The 16,830-nt window shown below is 42.8% G+C and overlaps 1 protein-coding gene across 4 annotated transcripts in view; it reads right to left on the minus strand.

Annotated features, from left to right (window-relative positions):
* St8sia6 (ST8 alpha-N-acetyl-neuraminide alpha-2,8-sialyltransferase 6) overlaps nucleotides 1-16,830 on the minus strand; it is a 198,105-nt gene that overhangs the window by 10,788 nt on the left and 170,487 nt on the right. For all 4 annotated transcript variants that reach the window (XM_063276253.1, XM_039095558.2, XM_039095557.2 and 1 more), the window contains one exon: nucleotides 3,886-4,030. In XM_063276253.1, the coding sequence (XP_063132323.1) occupies nucleotides 3,886-4,030 (145 nt within the window). The remainder of the gene's footprint in view (nucleotides 1-3,885; nucleotides 4,031-16,830) is intronic.

The following is a 16,830-nucleotide window of genomic DNA, read 5'->3' on the forward strand; positions in this document are numbered from 1 at the left end:
AGGGGGTGAAGAGATGACTCCTCCAATAAGAGCATTTGCTGTGAAAGCAAGAAGATCTGAGTTCAAATCATCAGCTCCCATGGAGAATCATAGACCTGTGTAGTCTAGCATAGGATGGGAGGAGGCAGGTGCATCCTGGGAGCTCCAGGATGGAGCCGGTCTAATTTAAGCAGTGAGCTCCAGGTTGCATGAGAGAATCTGTCTCAAAAGATAAGGTGGAGAGCAATCCAGGAAGACATCCCAAATCTTCATATTCATGTGTACACACCCCCAAATCGAACTAATTAAATAAATGCATATTGTTATGGTCAACTTATTGCAACATATTTTTTAAAAAAAATCATGTAAGTTTGTTTCAATCCTCCTGGAAGAGATAAACACTACATAAAATGTAATCGCATGTAGGGCTTGAAAAATATGCTTGTATATAAACGGCAATATAATGTTTCTACTGAAGCTGTTTTATCATGTAACTCAGACTGGTTTCAACATCGCTATGTAGCTGAGGGTAGCCACTATGTAGCTGAGGATGGACTGGGATGCCTGATCCTCCTGTTCTGACCTCCCATGAACATACCATATCTCTTACTACATAGAATAATGAGAGAAGAACGGAAAGAAAATCCCATGTTGTGCCTTTACAACAAGCAGGACCATTTTAGCCTTTAAAAGGGACAAAATAAAGAATTTAGAGAACAGCTTTAAATCTTTTATTTCAATGTGTAACATTAAAGATTATTTATCAAAACTATCTTTGCTTCACTAATCTTTAGACCCACAGGCTCAGGGAGGTCAATGGATTTATGCTGACCAACCCTATTAGTGGTCACCGGTGTAGTTTGGGGACACCAGACAACTCTGGTCGGACATGGTTTTCATACCCTCCCAAGACTCACTCACTCTGTTTCACCTTAAAAGACTGCATAATTTCCTCCATGTGTAAAATAGAACCTTGCCATTCAACAACATGCGTTTCCTTTACTGTTCTATGTCCCCTAAAGTGAGAGAGTGCCCTCGAGCCCTGGGTTCACACGCTACAGTGACGGGGCCCATTTGTCTCTTATGTCAGAGTGTACACGCTCACAGGCAGAGAATGTGTTTCTTCATTTCTCATTTTCCTTCATCGCTCATCCCATAGCTGGAATAATTCAGTGCTCATAGTGAGTTTCTCATAAGCACTTGCTGGCCCAGGGCTGCCCCCACCGTGCACTCCCAGCTGTGTGTTAGAGCTGGCTCATTTGACATTGTAAGAGCCGACTGGGCCACGCTCAGCAATTCTGTGAGCTGGCAGTTAAATCACCACTAACATAACACTGGCCGTGATGTTAGTATCTCAAGCACAGAGTATGGGAGAGGCTACAACACCAAGGCTCCCCTGTCCTCAAAGCTAAGTCTCTGGCTCCCCTGGCAAGGTCTGAGGATGGCCGTGCTTCTGAGATGCACAGGGTATCAGCAGACCCCTGAGCCATGATCACAGGCACCAGCCTCTAAGACTGCAGCAGCGAGATGCTATGCCAGCACAGGGAGGTTTCTGTAGGCGTGCCTTTAAATTTTAATTGTCATATTATGTTTATTGTGTGAGAGGCACTGTTCCCCATGCATAGAGTTCCCTGGCAGATTTAACTCGCACAACCACTGTGAGAGCATTTCACAGATTGGAAAGTAGAGGGGCATATTGAAGCAGCGGGGTGTATTAACATGTCCACGGCACACTTCATTCCTTTCTATCCAGAAGGCCCGGCATGGTGCCTGGCTCTTAAATGAATGCTTTCCAGAGAGCAAAAGCTATTTCTTGTCTCTGAAATTCAAACTCAGGATGACTCCAGAGTCTTTACCCAATAGTGTCTCGATAAATTCTGAAGTTTATAGACTGGGTGGGATGCAATAACACAACTATGGCTTTTATAGCACAATAGCAGAGATTACTAAGGGAAACAGCTCAAATAAGGCCCTCAAAATAACGACTGTTTTCTCTGGTTTCTTGGTCAATTGGGAAGAAACAGACATATGTTTGGGGAGCCGGCATTCACTAGGAGCTGAAATAAATTACAAACCTCAATATCCCCTAAAAATAAAGCAGTTTTTGGAAGCAGGTACTTCATAGGTTTTGATGGAGAGGTTTAATAGCTGTCCCGGAGGTCTTGGGAGCTATGGGCACAGAGGAAGAGAGGAGACCAGGGGGACCTTGGGAAGGAGGTTGGCTCCATCCTGAATCCCAACCTGGGGAGGTAAAATGAAAGCAGCACGGGGCGACATCATTTGACCCAGGTCACCTGCAGAATTTCTTCTTTGCCAATTAAAAACAAACAATTCAGGATAGTGGGACCTGCGTGCGGTTGTTGACACAGGGAATTACCACGTTTTGACAGTTCTTCTTGTCAAGGTGCTTGCACAGAAGGCAGATGAGCTCTGGCATCTCTGAACCGAGCCGCAGAACACGAGAAAACATCAGCGAACTGTGCCTAGACGAGGAGACACCGCTCACACAACTACCCTAGGCCTCCCACGGACAAAGAGAGACTTTGTGATGTCACTACTGGTAGTTTCAGTGCACGGCGGCATGTCTTATGAGGACCTTGCTTTTGCTCTGTATGCTTTCTGTGTGTTTTTGTAGTTAGGGCATGGAATCCAAGACGTTGTGCTGATCGATTATGCAAGAGTTCTGTCTCTAAGCTCCAGATTTTGGTCTTTGGGACAGTTTCATTTGGTAGCCCAGGATGGCCTCAAACAAACAAACAAACAAAAACCAGGGTCTTCCTCCCAATGCAAGGATCAAATACATAAGCTGCCGACTTCCACTAAGATTTTTTTTTCCCCTTCAACCTTCTTGAAGTACACTTATTTACAAAAAGCTGTGTTCATCTTTATTTACAAAGGCTTCATCTGTTTTATGAGACCCTTTACTATCCTTGTCGTCTAGAATATTTGGGGTGCTTTCCTCTATCATTTTCTAGGTCTTACTCATTTATTCGCAACAAATCATTCTTCCTCCGAAGTGCGATACAAAAACGTCGAAGTAACATACATGAGCCATAATGAAACTAGTCTCAAGAAATCAAATGATGAGCAAAGAGGGAATTAGCTAGGAAACCCTTAGCAAGCTGTAAATATATTTATTGATCTTATTCCAATCGTATCAATTTGGCCTTAATGCTTTTAAACACTTTAAAAGACACCTGTGAATGCATGAATATAAGAGAGGTTTTTCATGGCAAAAGTTTCCTTAATTTTGTATTTGTAATACATAAAAAGTTTTTTTTCCTCACTGTGCCTAGCTGCAGAGTATATGTGATTCACTCGTGTTTATTTACAGACATGTACTGAGTGTACACGTGTGCTAGGGAATGTTCTAGGCTCTTGGAATACAGCAGTGAACACAGTAGACAATCAGACTTCTCTTGTGGACATTCTGTGACTTGACCATGAATTCTCACAGAACAAAGATAAGCCACAGAAACCTACTGCACAAGGATGGGCTTAGTCATCCAAAATGAGAAGTCGAAGAATCTGACCCTAGACAGCATGGTGTTCACTTCCCGAAGCCCCAGCCACTACAGCTCTGAAACCTCAAGTGTTTCCGGACATTCACTGAAAAGTCAAGTGAAGGGCTGAAAGCACTTTTCACTTATGATATAAACCCTCCTCTGAGGGAGCCATGCTGCCTTCAAGATGGTTTTCATTAGGGCCTAGGGCTGGAACTCAGTGGTAGAGACCCGATCAAACTTGGGCAAGGTCCTGGGTTCAGCCTCAAGCAGGCAAAAGATGAAATTCCAAGACCTGAGTTCTCTGACAGGCCACCACTCTACATGTGCCATATGCTATAACATTCACATGGTAGCTTTAAAACTATGCTGCACGTTGTGACGTCACACCATCCTTACTCACCACTGGAAACATGTGGAAAATGTTCTCTCGAATGGGGATTTGTTTCTTGCTTTCCACCTCGTAGGTCATGTTACTTCCCACTGGAGTGTTGTTCTGGGAAACCACGAAGTCTTGAATGGCATCGCAACAGGAAGCTAGTTTTGCTCTACAACGGTTGGGAATGACAATAAGCAGAGAACAGCAATGAAGAGACAAATGCAGATGCGACTACGGATGTAGCAGGGGGCGCTGCGCTGGTGAATTTAAAAAGGAAGCCAAGTCCGGCACCCACTTGACCGTCTTCCTCTGCAGCCCTGGGTGAGGGGGATGTCGAGAAAGCTTGCACACCCTCAGGCTGTAGCCATTTTCATAGCAGGTAACAGTCCTGAACACGGCAGTGGCAAAGGCTAAAATCCTCTACACCATGACATTGCCAGGACAAACAGAAATGGGAGAATCCACTGTACTAGTCCCCCGTTGTCACCACCATGCTTGGGAGGTTTCAATCACCCCTGGGAAATTCTGTCCCAAGAAAATTTCAGGATGAACCCGCATCACACGACTTTAGTATAGAACATTGTTATAGTTGTATTTTTAATTTATTTTATTTTTATGTGAGTGGGTGCTTTATTTCCATGTATGCTTGGGCCCCATCTGTGTGCAGTTCTTGCAGAAGCCAACAGAGGGCATCAGCTCTCCCTGGAACTGAAGTTAGAGATGATGGTGAGCTGCCATGTGGGTGTTTAGATCCAATGTGTATCCCCGGTTAGAGCTCTTAAGCACTGGGCCATCTTTTTAGTCCCAACTTTAACTGTGTTTTTATTGTGAGTTAGTATTGTTAATCCCTTACTGTGCAGAACTTATAAACTAAACATATACATGTATAATATTCTGTATTATGAATATATGCAATATAAATAAACAATGTGTCTACATACACCTATATACACAGCATACATATATATTATTCATGCCAAACACACACACACACACACACACACACACACACACACACACACACACACATACACAGCCATAAGGTCCAGCACTATCTGGGGTTTCTGACAGCCATGGGTGGGGAGGAAGACTAGTAATGGATTTCCCAAGGAAGAATAATGAAGGAAAATATTACACAATTGTTTTGTAGTAGGCCTCCTGAGCTCCTTCTCCCAGCTCACCTCTGTCCCCTTGGGACTTAGTCTTGTGGTAAGGACTTGGGGTTCTTTTAGCCCTTCCTCACAGCCCCTGTCAGCCATCCCCTCTATTCTGCCTCCATTCCTTTGTCACTCTCCACCAACCCGCAGAATCGCTCTCTATGAATGTCCCACGGCAGCCATCCTTGACTGAGACTGAGACCGGAACACACATCCATCAAGGTGAAACCAGAGAACTACATCAAAATGCACCATGGTCACCACAACTCCAGATACTTGGATCCCAGGGCAAAAACCACGAAAATGAATGGCCAAGACAACATGTCTCCCCACAAACACACCAGCCAAGTGTGGTGGCTGTGGACTGAGAGCCATTCTGCCGGTTGGCAGGGAGTCACAGAGAGATGGACGTGGGTTGGGATGAATGGCTGACAGGGGCTGCAGGAAGAACCCAGGGGACCAAGTGGCATATCGGAAAAGGCTAGAGAGAGCAAGTTAGCGGAAGCACACAACAAGTAGTTCAAAATAGCAACCATGAGTAGGTTCAAGGACATTACAGAGGAAATGATTATGCCTTAAGGAAGCTTAAGAAAACACGGTCGAATGAAATAATGGTAACAATTCAAGAAATGGAAATAGAATTTAACAATTGTTTTGTAATAATTATGGAAATACAAAAAGCTAAGTCGAGTAGCAATACAGTCGCCTAAGCAAGGATGTATAGCCACTTGCGTGAGAACAATCAATCAGTATGATGATTTTTAATGGAACTGAGGTAAGCGGCCATTCCTAATAAAAACCCACAAAGATGTCATTTCCTATCCAGTATGTTTAGAAGTCCCAGTTACTATAATGCAGGTCAATGTCCAAACTTCATAACTTTTATAGTTTGTGTGATTCCTCATGGATATTGATGCCAAAGCATCTCTTGATGATTAATTACCCCAGGGGTTAATCAGCCTCTAAGTCAGGAGAGGCTTCTAGTTACACAACTCTGCTATCTCCTTGCAGAGGTCTCTTTTCCCTGTCTGTCTTCTTAGCATCTCTTAAAGCATCTGAGCACAGTAACCAACCCTCTGATTCCCCTTTCAACCTCGCAGGAGTCTGCAGGATCCCCCACTTCCTTCTGTACTTCTGAGTACAGCCCAGTTGTCCTCACTTTCATCGTCCCGTCACTCCCGGAGCTTGTCCCTTCTGTATATTGCTTATGAAATACGAATGCATTCGGAGCCACACATTACAGAAAAGCCAATGTCTCTGCAGTGAGATTGGCTGTGGGGAACGTCTTCACAACTGGTCTTTTCCAGTCCCACATTTTTATGTTGGGTCTTAGTTTTGAAGAGCGGCCTTTCAGACACATTCCTGCCGAGTTCTGTGCTTTTGAAGTAACACAGTGCTTTAATTGGTTTTGCTCGTTGAAAACTCTAACCTCCAAAATTCCAGGAATTCTCGGGTTACGGAAAGCGGAAAGTAAAGCCATTGGTACAAGGTCAAGGCTTTCTGCTCATCAGGAAACTTGTTCATAAAAAATACTATGCTCTTCTTAGTTGATTTCTATCGGCTGCTTATTTCTTTCCATCATTCTGTCCCTCTGTATCTACCATTTCTAAAAGACAGTTAGTTCATAGAGATAAATGAACCAAATAATAATAATGATTTGAATAAAAATACTCGGTAGTTTTCAATTATAAATTTAACTTGACAACAATTCCTATATCACTCTGCAGACTCATAACTTCATGCATACTTATCACTTTAAATGTATCACTAATCCAGTGTCCTAAGAAAGGGCAATATAATAGCTTACCTACTTCCAACAAGTAACTTAATAAAGATATTCAGTGCTTACAAGAATACTACAAAACCATAAACAACAAACACCAGCCAGGGTTCTCCACGAGTGCTTCTTATATTGATAGGTATTTCTAGAATTATACTAGTTAAGTGTGTTATAGTAACGTTTTAAAGCTTACAGGAAGGTTAAAAGTGGAACAATGGGCACTTGAGTAACCACCAGCTCGATTCTACAGTCAACCATGTAAAGTATATACTATTGTGTAACTGTTGTCCATTTTCACAGCTGTGGTTGCTTCCATTGATCTGAACTGCAGATCTCATGATGACTCCATTTTCCACACCCTCCATCTCATGGCAAACACTCCTGCTTTCGACCTCTGAGTGCTAGATTTACAGGCGTTCACTTTGGACCCTGGTTTTGCCACTAGAATACAAACTTTGTGTATGCTCTAAGATTTCTTCCCACTCCGCAATGTGTGTGTTTTGTCTCCTTTGCTTTGGGTATATACCAAGTCTGTTTAGTCATTGGCCTTACATTCTTCAGGAAATGACAATAAAAAAGATTATCATTAGTTGCACGGTACATGGTAACCTGATGGTCCAGTCCTATAACCCAAACATTTAAGAGACAGAGGCATGTGAATGGAGCACTCAGGGCCAGCCTGGCTTCCACAGTGAACCCTTGGCTCCCAACAAAAACAAAACCAGCAAGAAAGCCCAATATAAACACTTAATGGTGCGAAATGATCTCCACAGAAATATCAATGTAACAGAACAGCATTTCCAGTGCCTGCCTTTAGATGCGGGCTGACAGAACTGGTGAGGGTGATAGCTGAGCATCCTGTGTTTGACCTCAGCTTGTCTCTGCAGCAGAGAAGCATCCAGAGGTAACACAAAACTAAGCTGCTTGTAACCACACCAAGGAAACCAGAAAACAAACAAACAAACAAAAACATAACAAAGCAAACAAAACAAAACAAAACAAAAATCCTGTTACTCTATTCCCATCCCCATTCACATGGCCCCAATATCAGGGTGGTGTGAAATCAATCATGGGCCACAGCGATGGGCTTGCAGCCTCTTCCCCTATTGTGAAAAGTGAGGATACATTAACAAATAGAGAACGGCTGCTGACGCTGATTAGAACACCTGCCACTTCAGGGCTACTTACCCTATGCTGTGAGAGACTTCACAGTCTTCTGTGAATGTCAAGGTTCACGAGCCACACTCTTGGAAAGCCCTGTGCGTTTCCCTGAGAATTTGCAGACATACATTATCCCACTCAATCTCTCACAACTGAGAGTATGGTAGACAAGATTATCATACCCAGTTTAGACCTAAGAAACCTAGGGTTGGCATATGAGTAAGCCAAGGACTCTGGCTTAGCCACCTAATCCTAGCAGTCAGGAGGCTTCAGCAGGCAGTTAGATGGTTCTGGCCTAACCTGTGCTATGTGGTTAGTTTGAGGCTAGCCTGGGCTACACAGAACTATCTTGGAGGGGGAAGAAAGGAGGAAGAGAAGAAAGGAAGACCAAGAGATGCAAACTGTAAATGACTGAAGCTATTTCGTCTTCTCTCCAGTCTATCGGAATGTGTGAACGTTAGGGAGAAATGTTTGCTCTGTGATTTCTTCTGGGAAATGGCTTACCACGAAGACACAGGTATTCAAACTCATGCTGCCAGAAACACCATGCTACCCGCCTATCCAGGCATACCTCAAAGGCTACTACTGTACAGCCTATGCTCGTTCTACATGCCTGCCTATCCAGTCACATTCATGCTGGCCACTGTTCAGCTTATGCACATTAAAAGGCTCAAACTCTGTATGTAATTGCAGCTGTCAAGTTCTTCTTTCACATTGAGAAGGCACAGAGGCTTGTACTGAATCAGCATTGTCAAGTGACCCTGTCGATGTGCCCTACACTCTCAATGGGTCCTATCTATAGCTACTTCCCCCATACAAAAGGAAAAGATAAGAGTATGCTGCCCCACCCCTGGAGTATGTGAGTTTCTACAAGTCAGGAGAGGTCATGAGTTTTTCAGCAGAGTTTAGCTTCCAAGGGGCAGGCTGGTCCTGGGAGAACCCAGTCTAGTGTGTTTAGTCTTGATCCTTAAAGATTAATCTGAAAATGTGCAAACCTATCTTTGCTTTTCGGACAGCCTCATGAATACACTTTTGAGAAAAGAATGTGTCTTCAAGGTGTGTAGAATGATGCCATTATGCAGGTGAAGGCAGGTACAAGACAGAACGAGGCCTGTCATTGGAAGAGAAGGAAGGATGGGTGGGAGAAAAGTTTTAGAGAGGAGGAGGAGACTGGAGCAAGGAGAGAGAGAAGCAGCCGAGAGAACATGGAGGCGGATGTTAAGATTCCTCTCTGCACATTTACAGGTTGTTATGAGTATTCTTAAGGGATGGATGTGTACAGGGCTTTGTATGTCTAGGTGGGCAATTGTATATTATCAATTGGATCAGAGGTTATTGTGTTGTGTGTTCTTTCATGTGGCGATTTAATTGAATTCAAGAGAGTCCATGGTGGCTGGAGACACTGGGCCGCCACGGAATTGGGATGTGCATGTTTGGCATGGTGGCAACCTGCCTTGGGAACTAGATGGGGAGAGAGGTTGTTGCCAGGCTCAGAGAGAGGCCATTGGCAGTGGGATAGAGCAAAGTAAAGTGGGTGAGACGTTTTGGTGACTGAGATAAAGATATCTATCAGATATTTTGGGGCGCTGGGGTGCCAGACTTAGTACAGGATAAAAGACAGCATTTTTTTAAAATAATTTTACAGCAACAAAGGTGGTTTAAATCTCTTTTTCTTTTCCATGATAGGAGTTATTTCCTTCTTTTTTATTTTATTTTATTAGAGTCTTTTCTTTATTCCTTTCTTTTTGTTTACTACTACTACTACTACTACTACTACTACTACTACTACTACTACTACTGTTGGTATGAGGCATCACGAGAAATTCTCCTTCGGTTCTAAGAGGAATGTTTCTTGGGTTTTCCATGAAATGTTAATCACTCCTTATGGCTGACAGTGGGCAGGACACTACAGGACCAGTCTGCATATTAAGACTTCCCAGCCTAGGCCCAGGGCTCTCAGGCATCCGGGCTGTTTACTTCTCAGTGAGATTCCTTAATGAGATGTGGGCCATTCCAAGCCAGAGAAAGGCTGAAGGCTCCTTCTAGGTTTCAAAAAGGAGTTGCATTTCCAAGATGCATCTCTTCTCTCTAATTCTAATGAGAATCTTTGGGATAGGTATAAGGATCCTCACAAATGCAGAGGACTTATTATTTACCATTCCAACCACTGCTAACTAGTCACTGAACTTTGGTTTCGCTTCCCCTGGGGCAAGCAGTCCTCTACTTGCCTCTCTCCTATTCACTTCATTTAAAATATTTATCTTTTAACTTTTTAATCTATGGATGCCTCTCTGTGTATATGCTGCTTGTCCTCACAGAGGATAGAAGGGGGTATCGATTTCCTGGAGCTGGAGTTACAGAAGATTGTGAGATGCCATGTGGGGACTGGGAAGCACATTTCCTTAGGTCCTCTGCAAGAAAAAAACAGCAAGACCTCTCAACCGCTGAGCGGTCTTTCCAGCCCATCTTTTCATTTATTTAAAATTATAACGACAGAAGTCCCCCACCCGCGGATCCCGGCCCGCAGCAGCTCTCTGCTCCCAGACCCGGTGAGAGAGAAACCCAACCGCCTGGTCAGGTGGGCACTCCTGAGGCTGCAGAGCGGAAGAGACCACCAACACTGCTCACCCCTGCCCACATCCCTGGCCCAAGAGGAAACTGTATAAGGCCTCTGGGCTCCCGTGGGGGAGGACCCAGGAGCGGCAGGACCCCGCCGGACCCTGAAGGAAACAGACCGGATAAACAGTTCTCTGCACCCAAATCCCGTGGGAGGGAGAGCTAAACCTTCAGAGAGGCGGACAAGCCTGGGAAACCAGAAGAGACTGCTCCCTGCACACACATCTCGGACGCCAGAGGAAAAAGCCAAAGACCATCTGGAACCCTGGTGCACTGAAGCTCCCGGAAGGGGCGGCACAGGTCTTCCTGGTTGCTGCCGCTGCAGAGAGCCCATGGGCAGCACCCCACGAGCGAACTTGAGCCTCGGGACCACAGGTAAGACCAACTTTTCTGCTGCAAGAAAGCTGCCTGGTGAACTCAAGACACAGGCCCACAGGAACAGCTGAAGACCTGTAGAGAGGAAAAACCACACGCCCGAAAGCAGAACACTCTGTCCCCATAACTGACTGAAAGAGAGGAAAACAGGTCTACAGCACTCCTGACACACAGGCTTATAGGACAGTCTAGCCACTGTCAGAAACAGCAGAACAAAGTAACACTAGAGATAATCTGATGGCGAGAGGCAAGCGCAGGAACCCAAGCAACAGAAACCAAGACTACATGCCATCATCGGAGCCCAATTCTCCCACCAAAACAAACATGGAATATCCAAACACACCAGAAAAGCAAGATCTAGTTTCAAAATCATATTTGATCATGATGCTGGAGGACTTCAAGAAAGACCTGAACACACTTAGGGAAGCACAGGAAAACATTAATAAACAAGTAAAAGCCTACAGAGAGGAATCGCAAAAATCCCTGAAAGAATTCCAGGAAAACACAATCAAACAGTTGAAGGAATTAAAAATGGAAATAGAAGCAATCAAGAAAGAACACATGGAAACAACCCTGGATATAGAAAACCAAAAGAAGAGACAAGGAGCTGTAGATACAAGCTTCACCAACAGAATACAAGAGATGGAAGAGAGAATCTCAGGAGCAGAAGATTCCATAGAAATCATTGACTCAACTGTCAAAGATAATGTAAAGCGGAAAAAGCTACTGGTCCAAAACATACAGGAAATCCAGGACTCAATGAGAAGATCAAACCTAAGGATAATAGGTATAGAAGAGAGTGAAGACTCCCAGCTCAAAGGACCAGTAAATATCTTCAACAAAATCATAGAAGAAAACTTCCCTAACCTAAAAAAAGAGATACCCATAGACATACAAGAAGCCTACAGAACTCCAAATAGATTGGACCAGAAAAGAAACACCTCCCGTCACATAATTGTCAAAACACCAAACGCACAAAATAAAGAAAGAATATTAAAAGCAGTAAGGGAAAAAGGTCAAGTAACATATAAAGGGAGACCTATCAGAATCACACCAGACTTCTCGCCAGAAACTATGAAGGCCAGAAGATCCTGGACTGATGTCATACAGACCCTAAGAGAACACAAATGCCAGCCCAGGTTACTGTATCCAGCAAAACTCTCAATTAACATTGATGGAGAAACCAAGATATTCCATGACAAAACCAAATTTACACAATATCTTTCTACAAATCCAGCACTACAAAGGATAATAAATGGTAAAGCCCAACATAAGGAGGCAAGCTATACCCTAGAAGAAGCAAGAAACTAATCGTCTTGGCAACAAAACAAAGAGAATGAAAGCACACAAACATAACCTCACATCCAAATATGAATATAAAGGGAAACAATAATCACTATTCCTTAATATCTCTCAATATCAATGGCCTCAACTCCCCAATAAAAAGACATAGATTAACAAACTGGATACGCAACGAGGACCCTGCATTCTGCTGCCTACAGGAAACACACCTCAGAGACAAAGACAGACACTACCTCAGAGTGAAAGGCTGGAAAACAACTTTCCAAGCAAATGGTCAGAAGAAGCAAGCTGGAGTAGCCATTCTAATATCAAATAAAATCAATTTCCAACTAAAAGTCATCAAAAAAGATAAGGAAGGACACTTCATATTCATCAAAGGAAAAATCAACCAAGATGAACTCTCAATCCTAAATATCTATGCCCCAAATACAAGGGCACCTACATACGTAAAAGAAACCTTACTAAAGCTCAAAACACACATTGCACCTCACACAATAATAGTGGGAGATTTCAACACCCCACTCTCATCAATGGACAGATCATGGAAACAGAAATTAAACAGTGATGTAGACAGACTAAGAGAAGTCATGAGCCAAATGGACTTAACGGATATTTATAGAACATTCTATCCTAAAGCAAAAGGATATACCTTCTTCTCAGCTCCTCATGGTACTTTCTCCAAAATTGACCATATAATTGGTCAAAAAACGGGCCTCAACAGGTACAGAAAGATAGAAATAATCCCATGCGTGCTATCGGACCACCACGGCCTAAAACTGGTCTTCAATAACAATAAGGGAAGAATGCCCACATATACGTGGAAATTGAACAATGCTCTACTCAATGATAACCTGGTCAAGGAAGAAATAAAGAAAGAAATTAAAAACTTTTTAGAATTTAATGAAAATGAAGATACAACATACTCAAACTTATGGGACACAATGAAAGCTGTGCTAAGAGGAAAACTCATAGCGCTGAGTGCCTGCAGAAAGAAACAGGAAAGAGCATATGTCAGCAGCTTGACAGCACACCTAAAAGCTCTAGAACAAAAAGAAGCAAATACACCCAGGAGGAGTAGAAGGCAGGAAATAATCAAACTCAGAGCTGAAATCAACCAAGTAGAAACAAAAAGGACCATAGAAAGAATCAACAGAACCAAAAGTTGGTTCTTTGAGAAAATCAACAAGATAGATAAACCCTTAGCCAGACTAACGAGAGGACACAGAGAGTGTGTCCAAATTAACAAAATCAGAAATGAAAAGGGAGACATAACTACAGATTCGGAGGAAATTCAAAAAATCATCAGATCTTACTATAAAAACCTATATTCAACAAAATTTGAAAATCTTCAGGAAATGGACAATTTCCTAGACAGATGCCAGGTATCGAAGTTAAATCAGGAACAGATAAACCAGTTAAACAACCCCATAACTCCTAAGGAAATAGAAGCAGTCATTAAAGGTCTCCCAACCAAAAAGAGCCCAGGTCCAGACGGGTTTAGTGCAGAATTCTATCAAACCTTCATAGAAGACCTCATACCAATATTATCCAAACTATTCCACAAAATTGAAACAGATGGAGCCCTACCAAATTCCTTCTACGAAGCCACAATTACTCTTATACCTAAACCACACAAAGACACAACAAAGAAAGAGAACTTCAGACCAATTTCCCTTATGAATATCGACGCAAAAATACTCAATAAAATTCTGGCAAACCGAATTCAAGAGCACATCAAAACAATCATCCATCATGATCAAGTAGGCTTCATCCCAGGCATGCAGGGATGGTTTAATATACGGAAAACCATCAACGTGATCCATTATATAAACAAACTGAAAGAACAGAACCACATGATCATTTCATTAGATGCTGAGAAAGCATTTGACAAAATTCAACACCCCTTCATGATAAAAGTCCTGGAAAGAATAGGAATTCAAGGCCCATACCTAAACATAGTAAAAGCCATATACAGCAAACCAGTTGCTAACATTAAACTAAATGGAGAGAAACTTGAAGCAATCCCACTAAAATCAGGGACTAGACAAGGCTGCCCACTCTCTCCCTACTTATTCAATATAGTTCTTGAAGTTCTAGCCAGAGCAATCAGACAACAAAAGGAGATCAAAGGGATACAGATCGGAAAAGAAGAAGTCAAAATATCACTATTTGCAGATGACATGATAGTATAATTAAGTGATCCCAAAAGTTCCACCAGAGAACTACTAAAGCTGATAAACAACTTCAGCAAAGTGGCTGGGTATAAAATTAACTCAAATAAATCAGTTGCCTTCCTCTATACAAAAGAGAAACAAGCCGAGAAAGAAATTAGGGAAACGACACCCTTCATAATAGACCCAAATAATATAAAGTACCTCGGTGTGACTTTAACCAAGCAAGTAAAAGATCTGTACAATAAGAACTTCAAGACACTGAGGAAAGAAATTGAAGAAGACCTCAGAAGATGGAAAGATCTCCCATGCTCATGGATTGGCAGGATTAATATAGTAAAAATGGCCATTTTACCAAAAGCAATCTACAGATTCAATGCAATCCCCATCAAAATACCAATCCAATTCTTCAAAGAGTTAGACAGAACAATTTGCAAATTCATCTGGAATAACAAAAAACCCAGGATAGCTAAAGCTATCCTCAACAATGAAAGGACTTCAGGGGGAATCACTATCCCTGAACTCAAGCAGTATTACAGAGCAATAGTGATAAAAACTGCATGGTATTGGTACAGAGACAGACAGATAGACCAATGGAATAGAATTGAAGACCCAGAAATGAACCCACACACCTATGGTCACTTGATTTTTGACAAAGGAGCCAAAACCATCAAATGGAAAAAAGATAGCATTTTCAGCAAATGGTGCTGGTTCAACTGGAGGGCAACATGTAGAAGAATGCAGATCGATCCATGCTTATCACCCTGTACAAAGCTTAAGTCCAAGTGGATCAAGGACCTCCACATCAAACCAGACACACTCAAACTAATAGAAGAAAAACTAGGGAAGCATCTGGAACACATGGGCACTGGAAAAAATTTCCTGAACAAAACACCAATGGCTTATGCTCTAAGATCAAGAATCGACAAATGGGATCTCATAAAACTGCAAAGCTTCTGTAAGGCAAAGGACACTGTGGTTAGGACAAAACGGCAACCAACAGATTGGGAAAAGATCTTTACCAATCCTACAACAGATAGAGGCCTTATATCCAAAATATACAAAGAACTCAAGAAGTTAGACCGCAGGGAAACAAATAACCCTATTAAAAAATGGGGTTCAGAGCTAAACAAAGAATTCACAGCTGAGGAATGCCGAATGGCTGAGAAACACCTAAAGAAATGTTCAACATCTTTAGTCATAAGGGAAATGCAAATCAAAACAACCCTGAGATTTCACCTCACACCAGTGCGATTGGCTAAGATCAAAAACTCAGGTGACAGCAGATGCTGGCGAGGATGTGGAGAAAGAGGAACACTCCTCCATTGTTGGTGGGATTGCAGACTGGTAAAACCATTCTGGAAATCAGTCTGGAGGTTCCTCAGAAAATTGGACATTGAACTGCCTGAGGATCCAGCTATACCTCTCTTGGGCATATACCCAAAAGATGCCTCAACATATAAAAGAGACACGTGCTCCACTATGTTCATCGCAGCCTTATTTATAATAGCCAGAAAATGGAAAGAACCCAGATGCCCTTCAACAGAGGAATGGATACAGAAAATGTGGTACATCTACACAATGGAATATTACTCAGCTATCAAAAACAACGAGTTTATGAAATTCGTAGGCAAATGGTTGGAACTGGAAAATATCATCCTGAGTGAGCTAACCCAATCACAGAAAGACATACATGGTATGCACTCATTGATAAGTGGCTATTAGCCCAAATGCTTGAATTACCCTAGATCCCTAGAACAAACGAAACTCAAGACGGATGATCAAAATGTGAATGCTTCACTCCTTCTTTAAATGAGGAAAAAGAATACCCTTGGCAGGGAAGGGAGAGGCAAAGATTAAAACAGAGACTGAACGAACACCCATTCAGAGCCTGCCCCACATGTGGCCCATACATATACAGCCACCCAATTAGACAAGATGGATGAAGCAAAGAAGTGCAGACCAACAGGAGCCGGATGTAGATCGCTCCTGAGAGACACAGCCAAAATACAGCAAATACAGAGGCGAATGCCAGCAGCAAACCACTGAACTGAGAATAGGTCCCCTATTGAAGGAATCAGAGAAAGAACTGGAAGAGCTTGAAGGGACTCGAGACCCCAAAAGTACAACAATGCCAAGCAACCAGAGCTTCCAGGGACTAAGCCACTACCTAAAGACTATACATGGACTGACCCTGGACTCTGACCCCATAGGTAGCAATGAATATCCTAGTAAGAGCACCAGTGGAAGGGGAAGCCCTGGGTCCTGCTAAGACTGAACCCCCAGTGAACTAGTCTATGGGGGGAGGGCGGCAATGGGGGGAGGGTTGGGAGGGGAACACCCATAAGGAAGGGGAGGGGGGAGGGGGATGTTTGCCCGGAAACCGGGAAAGGGAATAACACTCGAA

The sequence above is a fragment of the Rattus norvegicus genome, chromosome 17 (assembly GCF_036323735.1).
Source record: "Rattus norvegicus strain BN/NHsdMcwi chromosome 17, GRCr8, whole genome shotgun sequence".
NCBI lineage: Eukaryota > Metazoa > Chordata > Mammalia > Rodentia > Muridae > Rattus > Rattus norvegicus.